This window comes from Capra hircus, chromosome 11 (genome assembly GCF_001704415.2).
Source record: "Capra hircus breed San Clemente chromosome 11, ASM170441v1, whole genome shotgun sequence".
NCBI lineage: Eukaryota > Metazoa > Chordata > Mammalia > Artiodactyla > Bovidae > Capra > Capra hircus.
This window is the reverse complement of record NC_030818.1, coordinates 14038099-14064316: the sequence shown is the minus strand read 5'-3', so window position 1 is coordinate 14064316 and position 26218 is coordinate 14038099. Positions and strand designations below refer to the sequence as shown.

The 26218-nt window shown below is 42.8% G+C and overlaps 1 protein-coding gene across 3 annotated transcripts in view; it reads left to right on the top strand.

The window, feature by feature from the left end:
• XDH (xanthine dehydrogenase) overlaps positions 1–26218 on the top strand; it is a 68297-nt gene that overhangs the window by 33392 nt on the left and 8687 nt on the right. For 2 of the 3 annotated variants that reach the window (XM_005686386.3, NM_001285624.1), the window contains 15 exon segments: positions 1100–1183; positions 8868–9037; positions 10430–10553; positions 12292–12411; positions 12887–12983; positions 13878–14002; positions 14733–14866; positions 15229–15316; positions 16280–16366; positions 19777–19968; positions 20146–20291; positions 21208–21289; positions 22011–22106; positions 22742–22870; positions 23496–23570. In XM_005686386.3, the coding sequence (XP_005686443.2) occupies positions 1100–1183; positions 8868–9037; positions 10430–10553; positions 12292–12411; positions 12887–12983; positions 13878–14002; positions 14733–14866; positions 15229–15316; positions 16280–16366; positions 19777–19968; positions 20146–20291; positions 21208–21289; positions 22011–22106; positions 22742–22870; positions 23496–23570 (1749 nt within the window). 3 annotated transcript variants of the gene reach the window in all.

The window sequence follows — 26218 nt, the reverse complement described above, 5'->3', positions numbered from 1 at the left end:
CCACTCTTGCTAAGCATTAGCTGTAAACTCTGGGGGTGGGTAGACCTGATGATCCTTCTGCAGTGTAGCTGATATAACTGTGATTATGTACTTTGAATGGGAATGTAGTGTGATAAGAATGTGAGGTGGGGCTGCTGCAGCCAGGCTGGGTGGGATTGTTGTGCATTCAGGAGAGGGTGTTAGTTGAAGTGGAGCCCAGCTCCTGAGGTGGGTTTGCCCGCAAGCATTTATTTTATACTTTTTATGTCATAAGATTGTACTGCACATGGTGGGGGCCAAGTGTGGGAGAGAATAGGATCAATAAAGGCCAGCCTGGTGTGACTACTGAGGTGATGGAGTTGGGAGGGGGGAGCACAAAGGAGAAAAGCCTCCACATCTGTGGGGAGAGCAGAGTGAGATACCTCTTTTATAAACATTTATAATAATTTTTCTGATTATGGAAGTAAAAAACTTGGGGAAAACTTTAGAAATACAAAAATGTATAAAAACTTAAAATTATTCTCAGATCTTAGATTAAACCACTGCTAGTATTTTTGCTTATTCCTCTGATCTTTTCCCCATGTTTATCTGTCCAATCTGTGTGTAATCCTTTTTGTCTGCCCCGTCTCTCTCTTTCTGTCTCCCTTCCATCTGTCCACCTATAAACCTATCATCTTCCTGTCTTTTGATCTGGATATATTATTTTCTAAACAGATTTGGTATCATGCTGCATACAGAGCCTCACATGCCACTGAATTTTGTTGAGATTATATTAGTATTATGAATAATTCCCCTACATTAAACGTTTCCCACAAAATTGAGGGGGAAAATAATGACTTTTCCAGGAAGACTGGGGGAGAAAGATATTCCCAACAGAGCAGCACACATCATTGCAGGAAGGAGGGAAACCTTGGTTGGGTGTGTCAGAGGAAATAGGGTGCAGGGATTGGAGAAGAGAAGCTGACAGAGCCCGTGTTAGAATGATGAGATAGACCCAGCCAGTATCAGAAGGGGTGCAGATGAGGAGATGAGAAAGTTGTTACGTTTACCACTTGGGGAAAGCCAAGGTGGGGACCAGTGATAGAGATAGTCATGATCACCTGTCACCTTGTCTCCACAGAAGTGTGGTAAACTGGACCCCACCTACACCAGCGCCACTTTACTCTTTCAGAAAGACCCTCCAGCCAACATCCAGCTCTTCCAAGTGAGTATATACCTTATGTGGCTATTATGAGGGGCCCTGCATCTTCCCTGGTGGCTCAGACAGTAAAGCATCTGCCTGCAATGCGGGAGACCCCGGTTCAACCCCTGGGTTGGGAAGATCCCCCAGAGAAGGAAATGGCAACCCACTCCAGTACTTTTGCCTGGAAAATTCCATGGACTGAGGAGCCTGGTAGGCTATAGTCCATGGGGTCACAAAGAGTTGAACACAACTGAGTGACTTCACTTTAGATGATGCTGGCCATTGGTGAGTGACTGATTTACATTGTGTGTCAGTGCTTAAAGCTCCTTACCATTGTGCATAAATGTCTAGTGAAGGAAACAGGAATTATATTAATGTGAATGAAGCTATTTCCCCTCTTGCTCACCTCATTTCTCTCTTGGACTTACTCTCACCTTCACCTACTCCTTAAATTATTTTTTTTCCAATTTTGTTTTTTTCTGGTTCTTCCATGGGCTAATGTGCAAAGCCAGGCATTCTCTTGAGCATGCCAAGTAAAGAAATTTAAAAAAATTTTTTTCTATTAACAGTAATTTTTAAAAATTAAAATTTATTTATTTTAATTGGAGGCAAATTACTTTACAATATTGCATTGGTTCTGCCACACATCAACATGAATCTGCCACAGGCATACAAGTGTTCCCCATCCTAAACCCCCCTTCCCACCTCCCTCCCCATACCATCCCTCCAGGTCATCCCAATGCACCAGCCCCAAGGATCCTGTATCGAACCTGGACTGGCGATTCGTTTCACATATGATATTATACATGTTTCCATGACATTCCCACAAATCATCCCACCGTCTCCCTCTCCCACAGAGTCCAAAACTCTGTTCTATACATCTGTGTCTCTTTTGCTGTCTGGTCTCGCATACAGGGTAATCGTTACCACCTGTCTAAATTCCATATATATATGTGTTAGTATACTGTATTGGTGTTTTTCTTTCTGGCTTACTTCACTCAGTATAATAGGCTCCAGTTTCATCCACTTCATTAGAACTGATTCAAATATATTCTTTTTAATGGCTGAGTAATATTCCATTATGTATATGTTCCACAGCTTTCTTATCCATTCATCTGCTGATGGACATCTAGGTTGCTTCCATGTCCTGGCTATTATAAACAGTGCTGTAATGAACATTGGCGTACACGTGTCTCTTTTAATTCTGGTTTCCTCAGTGTGTATGCCCAGCAGTGGGATTGCTGGGTCATAAGGCAGTTCTATTTCCAGTTTTTTAAGGAATGTCCACACTATTCCCCATAGCGGCTGTACTAGTTTGCATTCCCACCAACAGTGTAAGAGGGTTCCCTTTTCTCCACACCCTCTCCAGCATTTATTGCTTATAGACTTTTGGATAGCAGCCATTCTGACTGGCATGAAATGGTACCTCATTGTGGTTTTGATTTGCATTTCTCTGATAATGAGTGATGTTGAGCATCTTTTCATGTGTTTGTTAGCCATCTGTATGTCTTCTTTGGAGAAATGTCTGCTTAGTTCTTTGGCCCATTTTTTGATTGGGTCGTTTATTTTTCTGGAATTGAGCTGCAGGAGCTGCTTGTATATTTTTGAGATTAGTTGTTTGTCAGTTGCTTCATTTGCTATTATTTTCTCCCATTCAGAAGGCTGTCTTTTCACCTTGCTTAGAGTTTCCTTTGTTGTGCAGAAGCTTTTAAGTTTAATTAGGTCCCATTTGTTTATTTTTGCTTTTATTTCCAGTATTCTGGGAGGTGGGTCATAGAGGATCCTGCTGTGATTTATGTCAGAGAGTGTTTTGCCTATATTCTCCTAGAGGAGTTGTATAGTTTCTGGTCTTACATTTAGATCTTTAATCCATTTTGAGTTTATTTTTGTGTATGGTGTTAGAAAGTGTTCTAGTTTCTTTCTTTTACAAGTGGTTGACCAGTTTTCCCAGCACCACTTGTTTAAGAGATTGCCTTTAATCCATTATATATTCTTGCCTCCTTTATCAAAGATAAGGTGTCCGTAGGTGTGTGGATTTATCTCTGTGCTTTCTATTTTGTTCCATTGATCTATATTTCTATCTTTGTGCCAGCACCATACTGTCTTGATGACTGTGGCTTTGTAGTAGAGCCTGAAGTCAGGCAAGTTGATTCCTCCAGTTCCATTCTTCTTTCTCAAGATTGCTTTGGCTATTCGAGGTTTTTTGTATTTCCATACAAATTGTGAAATTATTTGTTCTAGCTCTGTGAAAAATACTGCTGGTAGCTTGATAGGCATTGCATTGAATCTATAGATTGCTTTGGGTAGTATACTCATTTTCACTATATTGATTCTTCCAATCCATGAACATGGTATATTTCTCCATCTATTAGTGTCCTCTTTGATTTCTTTCATCAGTGTTTTATAGTTTTCTATATGTAGGTCTTTAGTTTCTTTAGGTAGATATATTCCTAAGTATTTTATTCTTTTCATTGCAATGGTGAATGGAATTGTTTCCTTAATTCTCTTTCTATTTTCTCATTATTAGTGTATAGGAATGCAAGGGATTTCTGTGTGTTGATTTTATATCCTGCAACTTTACTATATTCATTGATTATCTCTAGTAATTTTCTGGTGGAGTCTTTAGGGTTTTTTATGTAGAGGATCATGTCATCTGCAAACAGTGAGAGTTTTACTTCTTCTTTTCCAATTTGGATTCCTTTTATTTCTTTTTCTGCTCTGATTGCTGTGGCTAAAACTTCCAAAACTATGTTGAATAGTAGTGGTGAAAGTGGGCACCCTTGTCTTGTTCCTGACTTTAGGGGAAATGCTTTCAATTTTTCACCATTGAGGATAATGTTTGCTGTGGGTTGGTCATATATAGCTTTTATTATGTTGAGGTATGTTCCTTCTATTCCTGCTTTCTGGAGAGTTTTTGTCATAAATGGATGTTGAACTTTGTCAAAGGCTTTCTCTGCATCTACTGAGATAATCATATGGCTTTTATTTTTCAATTTGTTAATGTGGTGAATTACATTGATTGATTTGCAGATATTAAAGAATCCTTGCATCCCTGGGATAAAGCCCGTTTGGTCATGGTGTATGATCTTTTTAATGTGTCGCTGGATTCTGATGGCTAGAATTTTGTTAAGGATTTTTGCATCTATGTTCATCAGTGATATTGGCCTGTAGTTTTCTTTTTTGTGGCATCTTTGTCTGGTTTTGGTATTAGGGTGATGGTGGCCTAATAGAATGAGTTTGGAAGTTTACCTTCCTCTGCAATTTTCTGGAAGAGTTTGAGGAGGATAGGTGTTAGCTCTTCTCTAAATTTTGGTAGAATTCAGCTGTGAAGCCGTCTGGACTTGGGCTTTTGTTTGCTGGAAGGTTTCTGATTATAGTTTCAATTTCCATGCTTGTGATGGGTCTGTTACGATTTTCTATTTCTTCCTGGCTCAGTTTTGGAAAGTTGTACTTTTCTAAGAATTTATCCATTTCTTCCAAGTTGTCCATTTTACTAGCATATAATTGCTGATAGTAGTCTCTTATGATCCTTTGTATTTCTGTGTTGTCTATTGTGATCTCTCCATTTTCATTTCTAATTTTATTGATTTGATTTTTCTCCCTTTGTTTTTTGATGAGTCTGGCTAATGGTTTGTCAATTTTATTTATCCTTTCAAAGAACCGGCTTTTGGCTGTGTTGATTTTTGCTATGGTCTCTTTTGTTTCTTTTGCATTTATTTCTGCCCTAATTTTTAAGATTTCTTTCCTTCTACTAACCCTGGAGTTCTTCATTTCTTCCTTTTCTAGTTGTTTTAGATGTAGAGTTAGGTTATTTATTTGACTTTTTTCTTGTTTCTTGGGGTATGCCTGTATTACTATGAACTTTCCCCTTAGCACTGCTTTTATAGTGTCCCACAGGTTTTGGGTTGTTGTGTTTTCATTTTCATTCATTTCTATGCATATTTTGATTTCTTTTGTGATTTGTTGGTTTTTCAGCAGCATGTTGTTCGGCCTCCATATGTTGAAATTTTTAATAGTTTTTCTCCTGTAATTGAGATCTAATCTTACTGCCTTGTGGTCAGAAAAGATGCTTGAAATTATTTCAATTTTTTTGAATTTACCAAGGCTAGTTTTATGGCTCAGGATGTGATCTATCCTGGAGAATGTTCCGTGTGCACTTGATAAAAAGGTGAAATTCATTGTTTTGGGGTGAAATGTCCTATAGATATCAATTAGGTCTAGCTGTTATATTATATCATTTAAAGTTTGTGTTTCCTTGTTAATTTTCTGTTTAGTTGATCTATCCATAGGTGTGAGTGGGGTATTAAAGTCTCCCACTATTATTGTGTTATTGTTAATTCCCCCTTTCATACTTCTTAGCATTTGTCTTACATATTGTGGTGCTCCTATGTTGGGTGCATATATATTTATAATTGTTATATCTTCTTCTTGGATTGATCCTTTGATCATTATGTAATGTCCTTCTTTGTCTCTTTTCACAGCCTTTGTTTTAAAGTCTATTTTATATGATATGAGTATTGCTACTCCTGCTTTCTTTTGGTTTTTATTTGCATGGAATATCTTTTTCCAGCCCTTCACTTTCAGTCTGTATGTGTCCCGTGTTTTGAGGTGGGTCTCTTGTAGACAACATATATAGGGGTCTTGTTTTTGTATTCATTCATCCAGTCTTTGTCTTTTGGTTGGGACATTCAACCCATTTATGTTTAAGGTAATTATTGATAAGTATGATCCTGTTGCCATTTACTTTATTGATTTGGGTTCGAGTTTATACACCCTTTTTGTGTTTCCTGTCTAGTGAAGCTCCTTTAGCATTTGTTGGAGAGCTGGTTTGGTGGTGGTGAATTCTCTCAGCTTTTGCTTGTCTGTAAAGCTTTTGATTTCTCCTTCATATTTGAATGAGATCCTTGCTGGGTATAGTAATCTGGGCTGTAGGTTATTTTCTTTCATCACTTTAAGTAGGTCCTGCCATTCCCTCCTGGCCTGAAGAGTTTCTATTGAAAGATCAGCTGTTATCCTTATGGGAATCCCCTTGTGTATTATTTATTTTTCCCTTGCTGCTTTTAATATTTGTTCCTTGTGTTTGACCTTTGTGTCTTGAGGTGTTTTGCCTTGGGTTTATCCTGTTTGGAACTCTCTGCATTTCTTGGACTTAGGTAATTATTTCCTTACCCATTTTAGGGAAATTTTCAACTATTATCTCCTCAAGTATTTTCTCATGGTCTTTCTTTTTGTCTTCTTCTTCTGGGACTCCTATGATTCAAATGTTGGGGTGTTTAATATTGTCCTGGAGGTCTCTGAGATTGTCCTCATTTCTTTTAATTCATTTTTCTTTTTTCCTCTCTGATTCATTTATTTCTACCATTCTATCTTCTACTTTACTAATCCTATTTCTGCCTCCATTATTCTACTATTTGTTGCCTCCAGAGTGGTTTTGATCTCATTTATTGCATTATTCATTATATATTGACTCTTTTTAAATTTCTTCTAGGTCCTTGTTAAACCTTTCTTGCTTCTTCTCAATCCTTGTCTCCAGGCTATTTATCTGTGATTCAATTTTTATTTCAAGATTTTGGATCATTTTCACTATCATTATTTGGAATTCTTTCTCAGGTAGATTCCATATCTCTTCCTCTTTTGTTTGGTTTGGTGGGCATTTATCCTGTTCCTTTACCTGCTGGGTATTCCTCTGTCAGATTCATATTCTTCTCTTTTTTTGGTTTGTTTTATCCTGTTCCTTTACCTGCTGGGTATTCCTCTGTCTCTTCATCTTGTTTATATTGCTGAGTTTGGGGTGGCCTTTCCATATTCTGGCAGTTTGTGGTTCCTCTTTATTCTGGAGGTTCCTCACTGTGGGTGGGGTTGTACAGGTGGCTTGTCAAGGTTTTCTGGTTAAGGAAGCTTGTGTCGGTGTTCTAGTGGGTGGAGCTGGATTTCTTCTCTCTGGAGTGCAATGAAGTGTCCAGTAATGAGTTATGAGATGTCAATGGGTTTGGAGTGACTTTTGGCAGCCTGTATATTGAAACTCAGGGCTGTGTTCCTGTGTTGCTAGAGAATTTGCATGGTATGTCTTGCTCTGGAACTTGTTGGCCCTTGGGTGGTGCTTGGTTTCAGTGTAGGTATGGAGGCATTTGATGAGCTCCTGTCGATTAATGTTCCCTGGAGTCAGGAGTTCTCTGGTGTTCTCAAGATTTGGACTTAAGCCACCTGCTTCTGGTTTTCAGTCTTATTTTTACAGTAGTCTCAAGACTACAGCAGTTTTTTGAGAGGCACTAGGTAAAGGATCAACTTTTCAGATTTTGTGGGCCACATAGGTTCTGCTACAATTCCTCAACTTCGTCACTGTAGCACAAAATGTGCCAGAGGCAATACATAAATGAATGTGCATGACTGTGCACCACTAAAACTTTATAAAAGCAGAAAGTGGGCCAGATTTGGCCATTGTCCACAATTTGTAGACCTCTGCTCTCAAGTGTAACAATCCAAAGCATGAACTCTGGGCCTGACTGCCAGGACTTGAATCCAAACTCTGCCATCATGTAACTGTGTACACTTGGACAAGTGACTTTCTTTCTGTTCCTCTTAGGCAAGATAATTATACCAAGCTGCAGATGTGGGTAAGGTGGGTCCTTATTTCACAGCACAGTTTTGAGGATTCAATTTGTTAATAAAAGTAAATAACTCAGATAATCTCAGTATATAGTAAACTCTAAATAAATACTAGCCATCATGATTATTACTTTGAAAAAAACACGTTAAACAAAATTTTATTTTAAACTGAATACACTTTAGAACATTTTGAAAAATATAGAAAAATATAAAGAAGAAAATAGAAATCACACCAAACCTTACCTCCAAGAGAAAATTATTATTATGTTTGTGTGAGACAGTGAGAGAGTTAGTTGCTCAGTTGGGTCCAACTCTTTGTGACCTCCATGGGCTGTAGTCCACCGGGCTCCTCTGTCCATGGGATTCTCTGGGCAAGATTACTGGAGTGGGTTGCCATTCTCTTCTCTAGAGGATCTTCCTGACGCAGGGATCGAATACAAGTCTCCTACATTGCAGGCAGATCCTTTACCACCTAAACTATCAGGGAAGCCAATATGTTTCTGTACTTCTCTCCATTTTTTTCCTATGCATATATGGACATATTTGCATTTTATCATGTTTTTCCCACAGGATTTGAATCATTACATGTACACATACAATAGTGTATGTCCTGTTTTTACACTTAACATGAGCATTTCCTTCTAATTAAAATTCTTCAAAAATATCTCTTAGCAATTGTATATTTTTCATCCTGTGAGCATAGCATAGTTTATTTACCCAACCTTCAACAAATGGACCTTTAGGCTCCTTGTTTTATTTGTTCCTGTATACAGTTAGCCCTCATCTGTGTATGTGGAATCCATGGATACAAAGGGCCAATTGTCCTGTACCATATTATAGAAGGGACTTGAGCACCTGTAGATTTGTTCTCTGGGGGGTGTCCTGGACCCAGTCCCCCACAGATGCTGCTGATGACTGTACAGTGATACTGTGACCACCCTTCAAGTGACTTCTTACCTGCCTACTGTTTCCTTGCCCCTGTGCTCTCCTGCCTCCGCCTTCTCACTCCTCACATTTGCTTTGGCCTGAAGCTCTCCACAGTTCCCCAGGGCCTATAGAGGAACACTGTCCTCTGAATCCGGTGACCATGTTGTTCCAGGAGGTGCCCAAGGGTCAGTCTAAGGAGGACACAGTGGGCCGGCCCCTGCCCCACCTGGCCGCTGCCATGCAAGCCTCTGGGGAGGCCGTATACTGTGACGACATCCCTCGCTACGAGAGTGAGCTGTTCCTCCGGCTGGTCACCAGCACCCGGGCCCATGCCAAGATCAAGTGCGTGCAGTGAAAACACTTGGGGAGGAGGGCTCTGAGAGTACCCGCCAGGCACTGGAGGTGCCACAACAATGAGCCTTCTCCAGGGCCTCCTGGTCCAGAGAGGAGCACAGCGACCTGTGTTAAACCCAGACAGGAGAGGAGCAGGATACAAGAGGGGCTCAGTGGTGCCTGGGAGGGTGGGGTGATGATAATAGAGACATAGTCAGGGCCCAGATCAGGAAAGCCTTAGGGGTGCTGACCAGGGATGTTACACTTGGCCCAAAAAGTGATGAGGAGCTGCTGAAAGACCTTTCTTAAATCAGCACTGTGGATATTGAGCTAAACTTCAGTACAAATCCTCAGGAAAACTTGAGTCAGCACTAAAGGGAAGAAGGAGGCCTTAGCACGGCTGGCATTGACTTTCTGTTCCAGTGCCTAGCAAACTGACCTTGGCCTTGTCAAGCCAAGCTCTTGAAAAGCTCTCTTTTTCCCCATGTATAATAGCATATTTAAAATGATAGTGTCCACAAAGGACCCAACAGAAAACAGTCACTTGTACTTGTTTATTAAACTTTGAAAGCCCAAATGGCAAGAATTGCCACCTCTAAGATGATGATGATAATAATAAGAATAGATACTCATATCACACAATATTTGCTGCAGCCTGGTTTAAGCATTTTATACATAATGCTTTATCTATTCCTCTCCACAGCCCTATAGGCAGGTCCTAATATTATCCCCATATTCCAGGTAAGGAAACTGAGTGGTATAGCAAGAGCCCTAACGTGCTGATTCTGGATGGTTATTAACTATGATGTGGGTGTTAGTTGGAGCTCTCCTGAGTAAATGCTGTTTGGTTCCCTTGTACGTGGAGACCAGAACAGGGCCTATGGGGACAGACTTGTCCTATTCATCTTATATCCCCCCTAGCACTCAGCTCATGGCCTCCACAATGGTAAGTATTTAAGCAGCATTTGCCAAATAGGATAGGATAGGAGGGAGAAAGGGGAAGAATTAGGGTGAAGGAAACCCTGTCCAAAAGAAGATAAGGTTATCTGATTGGTTAATGGGTCATCTTTTTTTTAAGAGGAAAATGTTTTCCCATTTAAGTTCATGGATCCTTGAATTCTATCAGTGGACCTTTCAAGGATATAGATCTCTCTTATAGATGATAGTATCTGTTATTCCTGCAAAGGGATGGATGCTATTGGATGGGGAACTACAAGGAGCAAGATTTATAAGGTATCAAAATACAGTTGAAGGTATTTCAGAGATTTTCTCTACTATACAATCTTTTGGGAATAAATAACTGATACACAAGGTTGAGGTGTGGCATAGTTTGGCACTTTCTCAGGTGACAGGTCTTTCACTTCAGTTTTCCTTCCTGACTCCTCACACTCCTTTTTGCAGGTCCATTGATGTTTCAGAAGCTCAGAAAGTGCCAGGATTTGTTTGCTTTCTCTCTGCTGATGATATTCCTGGCAGTAATGAAACTGGACTTTTTAATGATGAGACAGTGTTTGCGAAGGATAAGGTATATCTTGGATTTAAAAAAAAAAAATATGAAGTCAGCGGAATGAGTATCTAAGCTTTAATTTGTGTTCATTTCTTCAGACTCCTAATCTTGAAAAGATTATGCATTTGCACATATTGTGGCCATCATCCAATTGGGCAGTATTTGGGACAATCAGTAAAGGGAGAGATAAGCCTGGTAGCACTGTTAACTTAAGATGTACTTAACTTATTTAATCGATAGCTGCTGCTTTTAATATCAGACATGGTAGGATGACTCCATGCCAGAGTGGCATTAAAAAAAGGCTGGTGACTGTATTTTAACTGAAAATCAGGTTCTTAGGGTACAATATCAAGCTCCTTTATTAAAAGGAAATAAAAATACATTAAGCAGAATGTATTGTATACATTGATGTATACATTAAACAGAAAGTAAACAGAATAAAAATTACAATTATACTACCACTACTATGTGAACTGATAATTCACTTACATGAGAGTTTAACTATTGATTTCAACCATACATGGAGTTCTGCCAAAAAAAAATTAAGCATTCAAGGCAGGTGCTACAAAAACCTGTATACTTATAGGATAGTTCTCAGATAGTCATTTTATAATTCCAGTACAGATCAAATGTTGCAAGTTGACAGTGAGTAGGTGTTGCTTAAGGACAAATTCAACTGATTACTGAGGTAAACATGAAGAAGAGAATTCAAAACTACAACCCTGAGTCATTAGAACTAAAGGAGAGTGTTTGATAGAAGATAAATTGCTTTACAAACTTCAAGAGCCTTAAAACCATAATTATCGTTGGTGAGAGTTGTCCAGGTTGGACATCCTCTATGCTAACCAGCTAAGTCAAGAGCTTAATTGAGTCCTAAAGAGGTAATTATGAGAGACAGACATGTTAAATATTGGTTCCTATTGTTAAGAAATATTATATTCCAAAGTGATGAGCTGGACAATATTTTGTTGTTGTTAATTTTGGGGATGATGTTGGGAAACATCCCTGAAGGAGATACATAAAGATTTTAAAATAGAAACTGAATTCATTCAATGAAAATAAAATAATAATTATTAATTAGTTTATAAATCTAACAACCAAAAAAAAAAACTGGCTTACAGACTATCATGACTAAGAACCAGTATTTGAGAACTACTGCTTTGGGGCATCTAGATGAACTATGGGACATGATTGCTGCCTTTGAGAAACTTTTGGTATAAATCTGAGAAAGAGAAGATAAAAAAGAGTGGAGTGGTAGAAAGAAAATAATACTACAAGTCAGAGATTAAGACTTAGTTATGGTCCAGTAATGAGCCAATTTAGATCTTGCTGTCTTCGTTTCCATCTCTTCATATGAAGAACAAAGGTGTTGTGTGGATCTGAGTGGACAGATACACTTCATGGTGCCTTGCTTTCCTTCTGCTGCTTGTGGCAAACATCACTAATCAATCACCATGCTTTATCCTGAGCAGCTTCTCAACAGGTTGCACTCAGAATTGGCCCTGGAAATGCAGGTTTGCCATTCTGAGACTGGTTATCTCCAAGTCCTATTCCAATTCTGCTCATTCTAAACACTTAGGAAGAAGCACGTAGCCCCCAGTAGTAGGATAAGAACATGAAATGGTCCCAGGACATTCCTTAAATGTTCCTTAGAAAACTATGGGGGCGGGACTTCCCTTGTTGTTTTGAGCAATCAAAAATAATTAGCTTCATGAGGACTGTGTTATGTTCTTTAATGGTCTGACCCTGCTCCTAGGTGACTTGCGTTGGGCACATCATTGGTGCTGTGGTCGCTGACACCCCAGAACATGCACAGAGAGCTGCCCATGGGGTGAAAGTCACCTACGAGGATCTTCCTGCCATTATCACGATTGAGGTAACTGGGGGATGGGCTGGCTGGAGAGGGGAACGCTTCCTGTTCCTGGGGGCACCTTTATTAAGATCCTCTAGAGGAGATGTGAGGTGCAGGTGGGATTTTCCCAGACAGGCTTTTAAATCTCCAGTCCTGTGATTATGTAATCCTGTGAATCCTCCCCCATCGTGATCCTAGACTCAGTCCACCAACGGCCGAACTGAGTTCTTCATTTCCAGTTTCAACTGGTTTCTTGAGAGGTTCTTTGCTTTTCCCCAAGAACCAGGGTTGTGTGTCTATATCTGAGGAAACAGAGAAACAGGACACCCTGGGTTACAACTGAGCTTACTTTTAGTCTGCATAAAATACTGATAGAGATGCCTGTGTGACTTACGCGAGGAGAAAGAAGTAATCATTCAAGAGCTTCTTTTCCCTAGCCCCTTAAACTCACCTTCCATCCTTTAAAGTCAAGTCATTGAAATTTCTTTTTAATCCTCAGGATGCTATAAAAAATAATTCCTTTTATGGATCTGAGCTGAAGATTGAGAAAGGAGACCTCAAGAAGGGGTTTTCAGAAGCAGATAATGTGGTTTCAGGTACGGCTGCACCATGCAACGGTGGGAATGGGGTGGCCCTGGTTTCTGAGTGAAATTTAAGAGATGTACCTGAGCCCTGCAGCAAGGAAGTGATTTCCTGACATTTCTTAACAGAAAAGTCTCTCTGATGTTTGTAAAAAATACTAGACAGGCGGCTGGGAAAGAAGGAACATCAGCATCTTAGTCTCCACTCTCCTGTCTCTAGACCGGACATACCTAAGTGATTCTGGAGATGGCATGTTGGATTTGGAAGACTGTTTAGAGAAGATAAGAATCACAGATGTCTGGCTAGCCTTGGGTCCACCAGGCTTCCAGCTGCACAGAATCCTCGTCCTCCCCATCTGCATGAAGTCAGTCCTCACCCATTGACAGCTAGTGCTCTCTCTCCCCACCTCCTCCCTCCCTCACTGTGCAATTAGGTCTAGAGTGCACATCCTAGGGCAAGGCTACTGATCAGACCCCTTTGGGGTTTGTTTCTTACATTGGTTTCTGTGCATTGCTGTAACTAGTAAGTCAGCTCTCCAATTGGCCTGACAGCCTCAGCTCTGGAAGATGCAGTTTATTTTCAGCTTCTCAATCACATTCATTAACTCCTTTTCTATTTTTTTAAAAAGTTTACAATGCTAGTTTAAAAATCTTTGATTTCCACTGACTGCAGTGAGATGAAAGCTTCACACCTGACATATTTCAGTGTTGTCCTGGTTTCTTTGTTGGGGTTTGGCTGCCAGATGGCTTAGACTTTGAGACTCTTGCCCATCCTGGTTAGGGAACTGAAAGATTCCCTGTGGACTGTTGGTATTGTCCGGGGCCCTGGACAAGTACATTCTCTCCGTAAGCAAACTCACTACCTCTGCAGCACTGGGTTCACTGCGGGGAGTGTTGTTGCTTCCCCAGGTGAGCTGTACATTGGTGGCCAAGAGCACTTCTACCTGGAGACTCACTGCACCATTGCTGTCCCGAAAGGCGAGGCAGGGGAGATGGAGCTCTTTGCATCCACACAGAATCCCATGAAAACCCAGGTAGGAGTACAGCAGGTCAACAAGGGGCCAGGGGAGAGGGAGATGTGGGCTGGTCCAGGAGGGGACGTGAGGGTGGTAGTCTGAAGCCAGGCCCTGTCTCCAACAAGCTGGTTTGACTGAACTTGTTATATAACCTTTCTCATCTACAAAGTAGGGCCTGGCATGGATGTTTTAATGCTTAGATGAGTTTTAAAACTTGGATAGAGCCTAGAAGGTGTTAGCTTTTGTCATTCCAGTGCTGTATTGCTTTGGTCAGATCATATCTGACCTCAGTTTCCCCATCAGTTAAATGAAGGAGTTGAGCTTAATGAGAGCTACGGGGACCACGAGATGATCTGCAGGGGCTCAGCTGGTCCTCATTTCTCTATTGTGTGTTAACATGACAGTGGTTGCCAGTGTTTTTGGCAACTGGTCTTACCCTCATGACCCACCAGTTCTTGGCTAAATGGAATGAGTTTTGACCCTGATAGTATGCTGTGAACAGCTGCTCACCCCTCTGATTAAAACAAGCAAACAAGTATGTGAACTCAGTGTGCAGTAATTGATGTGTGCTGGACCCTGGCACCACTACCCAAGGGGTGCCCTGGGATAGGAGGGGGATTCTCAAATCAAGGAATTTCAGAATTCACAGCAATAATTAGGCTTCTGCGTGTCAGGCAGGCTCTGGGTCAAGCATGAAGAAAGTCCTGGTGATGCATTCACTGGGAGTATTTTATTCTTTTGCCCACAGTCCTTTGTTGCAAAAATGTTGGGGGTTCCAGTAAACCGGATTTTGGTCCGAGTGAAGAGAATGGGAGGAGGCTTTGGAGGGAAGGAGACCCGGAGCACCCTAGTAACTGTGGCTGTGGCCCTGGCTGCATACAAGTGAGTTCCAATGGGCTCTGGGGAGGAAAATAAGGCTGCCTCTGCTGGGAAGACTTCCTGGGTTTCCTTTGTTGGAAAGTAGATAGCTTTTGCTTGGAATTTGCACAGCCCTCTGTTTATAGAACTCTTGAGTATAGGGGTGAAGGCAGTATCACCTGGCTCATTGTGTCCATGTCTTATCTCCTTTATCTGGCTGTGAGTGATGGGACACAGCCCACATCCCATAACCCACACCCATATACCTCTACCTTGTCCAGCACAGTGCCCTGGTGGAGAAAGAAGGCTTCCCTGCAGTTTTTATTCCTGAGACTCACCGGGCTCGGTTGTTGTAGAGATTTCTCACCCTCTGGTGTCTCCCCTAGGACTGGACACCCAGTGCGCTGCATGCTGGATCGTGATGAGGATATGCTGATAACTGGTGGCAGACACCCCTTCTTGGCCAGATACAAGGTTCTAGATGTCAGGGGTTGTGCTGGGTGGGCAGTGTCATCCGCTTAGGAAACGGTATGAAGACTCAGGGATCCTGGGATATACTCTAACTTTTGTCATGATAACCTATGAAGTTCAAAGAAGAAATAGCAAGAAGAGAAATTCAAATCAGCCAACAGCAACATAGGAAGGTAATGCAGGCCAGCCCCCAGGAGATGCCCCAGGTTGCTATACACAACTTCTGTTAAATTGCTGTGGTCCAAATCTTTTCTTTGTCCACTCAGGCTCAAACATGATTTATCAGCAGACCTGGGGTAAAGCCATTCTGCAAAGTGATCTAATGTTAATGTGCTATAATCCTGGGAGCCTTCTGTCTGCACAAGCTGGCTTTGAAGAGCTCCTCTTTGGCCTCTTCTGACTTCATTCCATGACTTAACTTACCAAAAGAAACTGTTTGCTCATTCCCAAATTCTTATGGGCTTCAAGCAAGTAACTCCGTCTTTGGAGGTTTCAGGTTCCTTGTTCATGAAATGGCCTGTCAGGGTTTGTTTGGCTAGTGCACACGAGGCTGGGGATGTGAAAGCATGTTCATGCCTGTGCAAAGTGTAACTTTTGCTGTCTGCTGCCCAAAAGCTATGAGGGGGGTCTCTGGTTTCTCTCCTAGTTTCTTTTCCCAACATTCCCCTCCCTGACCTGTCATGACCAATGGTCTCTTTTCTACCTCCTCACTTCTGCTGGTAGAACCGAAGCCAGGAGCAGAGAGGAAGAAGGATGAGTGCAGGGAGAAGGGTCCATCAGTGGGAGATGTTAGTTCTTTCTTCTTTACCTGTGAAGTCTGCAGATCTCTGAAGTTCTCCTTTATTTCATGGTGTGATGTCTTATTCTTTCTGTTTTTTTTTTTTTTCCAGGTAGCTTAAGGGGAGGAGATGGTTAGAGACAGACAAAGGAAGGAAACTATTGAGAGCTCACTCTCCTTTTTACCAGGTTGGCTTCATGAAGACAGGGAAGATTGTGGCTCTGGAGGTGGATCACTACAGCAATGCCGGGAACAGCCAGGACCTCTCTCACGGTGTATGTCAGACCTGCCCCTGCATCCTGGGGTGACTGGGAGGTCCATGTTATAGCATGGATCATTCCTTTATTCCCTTTTATTGATGAAGAATATTCCATTGTATGAAAGGACCATATTTTGTTTCCCATTCACCAGTAGATGGATAATTGGGCTGTTTCAACTCTTAGTTTTTATGGACAATGCTGCTTTGAGTCTTCTCATATGACACAGATTTTTGTCATTTTGAAGATTAACAAAGTTACCTTGATGGTACTATCTTTAAGTTTTTTAAATCTTAACTTTATAACTATATTAGTTATATATGTATGCTGCTGCTGCTGCTGCTGAGTCACTTCAGTCGTGTCCGACTCTGTGCGACCCCACAGACAGCAGCCCACTAGGCTCCTCTTTCCCTGGGATTCTCCAGGCAAGAACACTGGAGTGGGTTGCCAGTTCCTTCTCCAATGCATGAAAGTGAAAAGTGAAAGTGAAGTCGCTCAGTTGTGCCTGACTCTTCACGATCCCATGGACTGCAGCCTACCAGGATCCTCTGTCCATGGGATTTTCCAGGCAAGAGTACTGGAGTGGGTTGCCATTGCCTAGATTCCTGCAAAAAAGAAATTTCAGAAAAACGGAAGTTCTCTATTATTCCCACTTTGGACATGCTAAGGGCTTCTCTAATTGGCTCAATTTGGAAACTTTATACTTCAGATCTAGGATAAGAAACTGTTCGGAAAAGAAAACATTGCTAGTAGTCTTACTAACTATAAAACTTGCTTCTTGATGTTATAGGAAAATCAGGTTGAGAAAGATACAGGGCTTATCCCCAAAGATTTTACAAGTGTTAAAATTCAATCCAGCAAACATTTATTGAACCCCTAGGGTGGTGACATAAAGAATATAACACTGTTTCCACCCGCAAGAAGGTTACAATATGGTGGAGACAGATAATAAAAGACAAAATGAAATATAAGTACAACTGACAAAGTACTAAGGAAAAGCAAAAAATGGAATTGAGACACATAAAAATCATCCAGGATGACTAAGACTAAAAAGCAACCTGTGGGAAAGAGACTATAAATGGGGAAGCAAACTAAAGCCAAAATGAAACAAACAAATAAAAGCTATCTCTTAGCTCATCAAAGAGATGAGTCATTACACTTTAAAGAAAGAACAGAATGCTATTAAAATTGAGCAGTCCAAGAATAAAAATGAAGGCTTGTGAATTAATACTGTGAAAGTGGAAGGGTTGAAAGAAACTGGAGATACTCTCTTAAAAAGGAGGAAACAATGGGGAAAATAGTAGAGAAAATACAAGAAAATCGGAGGACCCATCCAGGAGAGCCAAATAATAGAAGCTTCAGAAAGAAAGAATAGAAAAAAGAGCGAGGAGGAAAACTGTTAAGAAGGAATTTAAGAAATTTTCCCAAACTGATGGGCATACATTTTGAGACTAAAGAGAGCCCATCCAGGAACCAGCACAATAAAGGAAAATAGACTTATGGTAGTTCTATTCCTAGATTTTTAAGGAATCTTCATACTGTTCTCCATAATGGTTGCATCAGTTTGACCGATTCATATTGATGTATAACAAAAACCATCACAATATTATAAAGTAATTATCCTCCAATAAAGTAAATAAATAAAATTTTAAAATATTTTTCAAAATTAAAAAAAGAAAATAGACTTATGCTAATTTACATTATTGTGAAATTTCAAAAACCTGGGGACAAAGGAGATTTCACAGTTTCCAGGGAGGACAAAACCAGGACTCATTCTAAGAATTGGAAAGGTGTTGATTAGATTTCTCAATACTGGCGAGCTAATGCTTTCAAAATGCTGAGGGTAAACGAGAAATTTATTTCCAACCTGGAATTCTATATATAGCCAAATCATGAATTAAAAGTGAAAGCAGAATAAAGACATTTCAGACACGCAAGTTCTCAAAAATGTACCTCTTTATATAGTCTTTTTGGAAAGATATTGAAGGTTGTACTCCAATAATATGAAGGTGTAAAACTAAGAAAGGGGAAGACATGGAATCTAGAAAGAGGAAGTGCAATGTGGAGAGAGGCAGAAGGAATCATTGGGATGAATGTGAGGGGAAAACCCGTGAGTGACAGCTGAATAGACATCAGACTGTAGCACGCCAGGCTCTTTTGTCCTTGGAGTTCTCAAGGCAAGAATACTGGAGTGGGTTGCCATTTGCTTCTCCACGGGATCTTCCCAATGCAGGGATCAAACCCAGGTCTCAAACCCAGGTCTCCTGAACTGCAAGCAAACTCTTTACCATCTGAGCCACCAGGGAAGCACCACCACAGACGCCTGGGGCAGCCAATTTAAATCAAAGTTGGTCAGAAGACTCCAGAAACAATGTCTTCAAAAAGATGAGACCTGATAGAAAATCGAATATGTTTGAACATATTGAAAACAGTTTTTTAGAAATATGTGCATAGAAAACAAAGCCAATGCAAAAAGTAAAGATAATTATTAGCTCCAAGGGGGAAATATTATCAATAAAGAGAGAAGTAATTCTGGCATAACTCCAGGGTTCAACTGTAAGTGATGTTTACAGAATTATTAAATGGACTGTTAATCAGATCAATATATAACTATAAAGGGATGGTGGGAGACAAGAGGCCGGTGTGTACAAAGAGAAAGAGGGTTGGGGCGGGGGTGGGGGAGGGAGGACTAAATCCTCCTTTCCCATGATGGGAAAACGGTAGAAAAGTCTAAAACTGAACAAGTCAAGAAATGGAAGTGTAAACACATTATTTGGAGAAGTGGAAGACAATGTAAACGACTGACGGAGTGGTTGCTTCCGGGGAGTGGAAGGAGGGGCCGCCGGTTTGCATTCCATGACTTATGGAAGCATTAGGTTCTTAGAACTATTTGTAGTACAAGTTTAACGGGAATAAAATCACCAACTTTTTAAAAGAGGCAAATAATGAATTCCAACTAGAGGATCTGGGAGGGGCTTCCTCAAGTGGGAGCCGTAATGAGGATTTTAGCAGGTGGATATGGTGGGGAGGGGCGTTAAGGTGAGGTGAGAGTAACAGGCTATCAGAAAAGAGGATAAAAGATATACTGGGGAAAGGTCAGAAAGTGTCCTCAATTCCACACTTAAAGATATACAGATTTTACTGTGGTGTTAACAAGTGGCGCTCTGAAGCAAGTGCTTGACTTGCTATGATCTTACCTTTTAGTACGAAGCATAGATTAGAGGGAAGAGACGCAGGCCAGGAGTGCACTAAGGAGACTGCTGTGATATCCCAGGAAAAAAAACACTGTGGGCCCACAGAAGAGCGGCTGACTGGGGCTGGCAAAGGCAGGGATGGGTGCAGACGCTGAAAGCTCGCCTCCTTTTTTGAGGAGCCAATGAGATACAAGCACTGGTCTCTCCCAATCTGGTTTCTTGTGTGTGCTTCAGATAATGGAACGAGCTCTATTCCACATGGACAACTGCTATAAAATCCCCAACATCCGGGGCACTGGGCGGCTGTGCAAGACCAACCTGCCCTCCAACACCGCCTTCCGGGGCTTTGGGGGGCCCCAGGCTCTGTTCATTGCCGAGAACTGGATGAGCGAAGTTGCAGTGACCTGTGGGCTGCCGGCAGAGGAAGTAAGCTGGGAATTTGGAGGAACAAGTCAGAGGGGCTTAGCCTACTTTGGATTTTGGACATCTCCGTCGGGGTAGAGGATGGGCAGGCGCTGGGGAGAGGCGGGAAGCTCCACTTCCGGTTACGCCCCCCTGGTCTCTTGCCACGGCCACGGCCTCAGCGTCTCTCTGCTTGGGAAGGTGCGGCGGAAGAACCTGTACAAAGAAGGGGACCTGACCCACTTCAACCAGCGGCTTGAGGGGTTCAGCGTGCCCAGGTGCTGGGATGAGTGCCTGAAGAGCTCTCAGTATCACGCTCGGAAAAGTGAGGTCGACAAGTTCAACAAGTAAGCGCCGCGGGGGAGGAGCCTGACGTTCTGGGGTTCTCTGCTGCTGCTGCTAAGTCACTTCAGTCGTGTCCGACTCTGTGCGACCCCATAGAGGGCAGCCCACCAAGCTCCCCCGTCCCTGGGATTCTCCAGGCAAGAACACTGGAGTGGGTTGCCATTTCTGGGGTTCTCTAGGGTTTCAGATTTTATAGCCTTTTTGCTGAACTCAAGAATAATAACTTACTAGATAACTGAGAAGGCTGCTGCGTTTGCTGACTCATCCATAGCCATGTCTTTGAGATCCTGAAATGTTCTGCAGCCCAGGGGCCCCCGAGTCACAGCACTCAGGATCATAGCAGTGTGGTCCATCTTCACACGTTTGTCTTCCCTCTGGGCAGACGATGCTTTGGCCCAGGACTAAGAACACCATAGTTATGTGCCTGCCTCTGACATCAGTCTATAAATGTGACCTTCGTAGTCACGCCATCTCCTTGGGTCTCAGCTTCATCATCTGCAGAGTGGGGATAATTGTGCTGGCCTCTCTCTCACAGAGTTACTTGGATAAGCAAATATACAGCACAGAGGAAGTATTATCAGCAACAAGCCACAGTTCTTCCCTGGCGTCCTCACAGTCCAAGACCACCAGACCGCTCTGACCCAATCCTGATCCCTCTCAGGGAAGCAGAGTGATGACTCTTTAAGGTCCAGACTTTCAAGGGTGGGCTTTGTTCCAGCTCCACTGGAGGATCTAGAACCCAAATGCCCACTGTTCTCACTTTGTCTGCCCAGTCGAAGCACAACTCAGTTATGATGACTGAGTGGGTGCTTCCAAGGACACCTTGTTCCAATTTTACAAAGATATTGCATAAAACATGTCCAATCTGACATGAATATGGTGGAGAAGTTACTATGGGATTTTTTTTCTTTCCTCTAGGGAGAATTGTTGGAAAAAGAGAGGATTGTGCATAATTCCTACCAAATTTGGAATAAGCTTCACAATTCCTTTTCTAAATCAGGTAATTGCTCTGTATAATTTTGTCCATCTTCACTGCTCTGGGGTCTCATTCCCCTCTGTTTGCACTGTTGCAAGACTTCCCAAGTGGCACATTGGTAATAATGATCTGTCCGCCAATGCAGGAGACACAAGCAATACGGATTCGATCCCTGGATTGGGGAAGATCCCCTGTAGTAGGAAATAACCCATTCCAGGGTTCTTGTCTGGAAGAGTCCACGGACAGAGGAGCCTGGCAGGCTACAGTCCATGGGGTTCCAAAGAGTCAGACATGACTGAGCACAACACAAGAACACATTGTCGTGGGAGCAGGGCTGAGCAGAGGAACTCTGCTGTTTAAATGAAATTGAATTTGTACATCCCTAGTTGACCTGGGGTCAACGCCTAGTTATTATGTTCCTGACTATTGGACTATGGACAGCTGCTCTGCCTTTTGAATCCCATCTGTTTGTCTAGAGAAGCAGAACAAACATATATGACTGCCCTCCCTCTGAGGATGGGTGACAGAGAGATATATTTTTTTAAAAGTTTTGCAAACTACTGAAGGTCTAAATTATTAAATCATGAGATGTATACTACTTTGATTTTTTTTTTTTGTCTGAGGTTTCTATTCGAAATGCTACTGCTGGTTTTCTTTTTCCTGGGCTCCAGTACTTTTGGTCCTGGGCCTTAAACTGAGTTAGGATTTGCTGAATTTTGTGTTTGGCATTCTTCTCTTCCCTTAGGCAGGAGCTCTGATCCACGTATATACAGATGGCTCCGTGCTGGTGAGCCACGGGGGCACAGAGATGGGCCAAGGCCTTCACACCAAGATGGTCCAGGTGAGCAGTCTGGAGACAGTGTCCATCCTCCCCAGCACCGTGATGTCTGGGGGAGGTAAGATGCTGTGAAAAAGTGAGCAGTGCCACATCCCAGAAGCAGAGGTAGGCCCAGGTTCTGGCCCTTGCCCAGCTGCTTATTTACATGGGACCTTGGGCGAGCCTGCTGCTTCTCTTGGCCTCAGTTTCCCCATCTGTGCAAAGGTACTGGTGATGATTCGGGCCACTTCCATCACCAGCACTTAAGGGCTCTGTGCCTGTGTGTAAGGTGCGTGTTAAAGGTAACTGGCTTCCCTCACATGTGTGAGACTCCTCTCAGTGGAGCTGGATTAGAGTTGTCACACCTGCTTGGCTTGTGGGCACTGGCCAAGCTGAATCTTTTTTAAAGCCAGGGTTAGTTTTAAAAAGGCATCATTCATCACCATCAGGTTTATGAATATTTTGAATCCAACCAAACCACTCCATAAAGTGTTACTTCAGATTCAGACTGACGTGAGAACATTGCAGCCTCAGTAGAATTGTGGTTTATGAAATTATTTTCATGCCTGTTAAGAGTGAATCTGAATCCCACCTTGGGGAGAAGGCAGCCAAGCCCTGCCAGGCCCTTCCCTGGAAGGTCGTGTCCTCTCTGTTCGCAGGTGGCCAGCAGAGCTCTGAAGATCCCCACCTCTAAGATCTATATCAGTGAGACGAGCACTAACACGGTGCCCAACTCCTCTCCCACGGCCGCCTCCGTCAGTACCGACATCTATGGACAGGCCATCTATGTAAGGAGCCTCAGGGACTGCCGAGCCGAGGGCCAGCCCAAGGCAGGGGGCCGGCAGAGGCCCCACATAGGAGCTGCAGTGGCTCCCTTGCGGGCTTGTGGTGGTGGCCATGCCTCTGGTTCTCTTCACCAGGAGGACACCAAGCTAGAAGAGGGGCCCAGGAACCATTACTGCTTCCATCAGGGCCTGGAAGGATGAGCGTGGAGGGGGCGGGGGGTTGGAGGAATGCAGGGGATTCTGGGAGGGCACACATGCTGGTGGCAGAACTGAGCAGGAGACAGTGGATTGAAACTGGACCTTGACTGGGGGTCAGCCAGGTCAGACCGAGTGCTTCCCCCCGCCCCAAGATGGGTCATGTCATCAGAAAAGGAGTTTGAAGGGAGAAGCCACCTCCTTAGGGATCCCTCAGCGTTTCCCCCTCTTGTCAACTTTCGGACTGAGTCGTGAAGTGCTCTCCGCACAAGGGCCAGTGGCTCCTACCCTGGGCCTGGGACATTGCTGAGAGGGTGGCGTGGCTGTCTGAGTGGCACTCTGGGCACAGCACTGCTTGGAGAACCTCAGGGTTTTGCTTGAGTTGGGGGATGCAGAGGACTGATGTGTCTGCCATGTGGGCTGTCTTCTTTAGGAAGCTTGCCAGACCATCCTGAAAAGGTTGGAACCCTTCAAGAGAAAGAATCCTGATGGCTCCTGGGAAGACTGGGTAAGTTTGCAGATAAAAGAGAAATTAAGAGCAGGGCTGTGTCCCCGACCCTGGGAAGGAAGAGGAGGTCAGGATCTAGTCACAAAGGCAAAGAGAAGATGAGGTGTCTGTATGCTTTCACAGGAGAAGCAAATGTTCAGCCTTGCTGGCCCCCTTCTCTACAGCGTTCATAGTTGAGGAAAGGCACTTGAGAATTTTTGATCCAAGATCTTGACAGCCCTGAGGGAATTGGGGGTTCACTTGCCCCCAGCATCAGAAGATGGGGGTGACTGCTACTCCTGCCTCACTGAGAATTCTTCCCTCAGAACTCATCCCACATCCCATTCATCTTCAGTCTTAGAGTCTGATTTTCTTCAAAGCTCCATTTCTGAGAGGGCTGCCCCAGGAGCCTCCCGCATTACCCAGCTCTGGTGTCTGGGTCCACAGAGACTCTTGTCTGTGAGGGGACAGGGATAAAGACATTGTGTCCCTGCTCAGTTACTTCACTTGTTCTGACTCTTTGCGACTATAGCCTGCTAGGCGCCTCTGTCCATGGGATTTCCCAGGCAAGGCACCTGGAGTGTGTTGCCACACCCTCCTCCAGGGGATCTTCTTGACCCAGGGATCGAACCCATGTCTCCTGCTTGGCAGGAAGATTCTTTACCACTGAGCCACCTGGGAAACTCCAAAAGACATTACCCACAAATTTATATCATCCCTGTGATTTTAGGAGTGATACAAGCACTCATGAGAGGAATGAGCCCAGGTCTCTGATTTCTGGTTTAGAAGCCTGCACGTCAGAAACCCTCAGAGGGAAGCTGCCAGGAAATGTCTCTCAGGTGGGAGACTCAGCTCCGCCCACAAGCAAACATGCAATGGTGGCCCCACTTGACCTTCCCCTCATGTGGCAATGAAAGGACTGGATACAATAGTAACCCATAAAATGTGACCACACATGAACCAACTCAGATTGTACAAGTCTCCCTCAAAAGAGTCAAAGAAAATAAGCTGTTTCTCCTAGACCTACTCATCTTATTGTGCCTCACGCAACCTGTCCTTCCCTGTACACACTCATAGATACCACGTGAATATGGGTTGATTTTGATAGTGTGGGTTTTAGCATGGATTTGTAAGGCAATGTCAATGTTTTCAACGACAGTCTCTACAATCTGTTGACCTGGGCTTTGTCTTCGTCTCCTGGCCATGTAGTCTAGTGTTCCTTATAAGCAGGTAACCCTCCAAAAGGGTTTTATCAGAAGAGTGTGATTGGGACATGATGGACATCAAAGCTCTTTAGTGTCTGTACTGAACTGAAAAAGACAAGCTATTACTGCTATCACTACTATCTATGTATATATTTGATGTCATATAGTAAAGATCCTAGAGAAATTCTTTCTGTAAACTTTAGTTTGCTCATCTGTAAAATGAATATAATAATAGTACTGATCTTATAAGGTTGTACTGAACATTAAATAAGGCAGTGTCTGCAAAGGACTTAATAGCATCTTTTATATAATAAAGTGCTTGGTAGTTGACAATGATCATGATGCAAGCTACATCAACAACAAATTAAATTTAGAGCTGTGAATGTTGAAAGAGAGGAAGGAACAAAGGAAGGAAGGAAGAAAAAAATAAAAATTTATTATGTAGTTGTTCGGTTGCTAAGTCATGTCCGACTCTTTGAAACCGCATGAACTGCTGTACACCAGGCTTCCCTGTCCTTCACTGTCTCCTGGAGTTTGCTCAAACTCATGTTCATTGAGTCAGTGGTGCCATCCAATTATCTCATCCTCTATTATCCCCTTCTCCTCCTGCCTTCAATCTTTCCCAGCATCAGGGTCTTTTCCAATGAATCAGCTCTTTACATCAAGTGGCCAAAGTATTGGAGTTCAGTTTCAGCATCAGTGCTTCCAGTGAATATTCAGAGTGACTGGTTTGAGCTCCTTGCAGTCCAAGGGACTCTCGGTGAGAGTCTTCTCCAGCATACAGTTCAAAAGCATCAGTTCTTCAATGCTCAGCCTTCTTTATGGTCTAACTCTCACATCCGTACACAACTACTGGAAAAACCATAGCTTTGACTATACAGACCTCTGTCAGCAGAGTGATGTCTCTGCCTTTTGATACACTGTCTAAGTTTGTCATAGCTTTCTTCCGAAGAGCAAGCATCTTTTATTTCATGGCTGAAGTCACTGTCTGCAGTGACTAAAGAGATAGAATGGATGGAGAGGTGGACAACTTTATTAACAGAACACAAGGCTAGTATGTTAAGTAAGGAATGAGCATTGTGCAGAGTTGCTGTTGTAATGGCCAGAGTAGGGAGTCATCAAGGAGAGGTGGAGGAAGAGGCAAGCTTGAGCTGATTGTTGAGGGAAGGAAAGGATCTGGACAGATAGAGCAGAGGAAGCACATAAATGAAGGTGCAGAAGTGTAAGGATGAGAAGGATTGGGAGAGAGTTAATGCTGGAGTTTTGATTGGAGTAGCAACGATGTGTGTGTTACTGAAAGCCATAGAGGAGACTGGAATCCTTACTGTCAGGCATTTGCTCAGTGGCTCTGTACCCAATGCGGAATCATGGAAAGCTCTAGAGTGGGTGAGTGACAATCATGGAAAGCTCTAGAGTAGGTGAGTGACAAGGACTGTGTGGTGTGTTAAGATGATCCCTCTGACT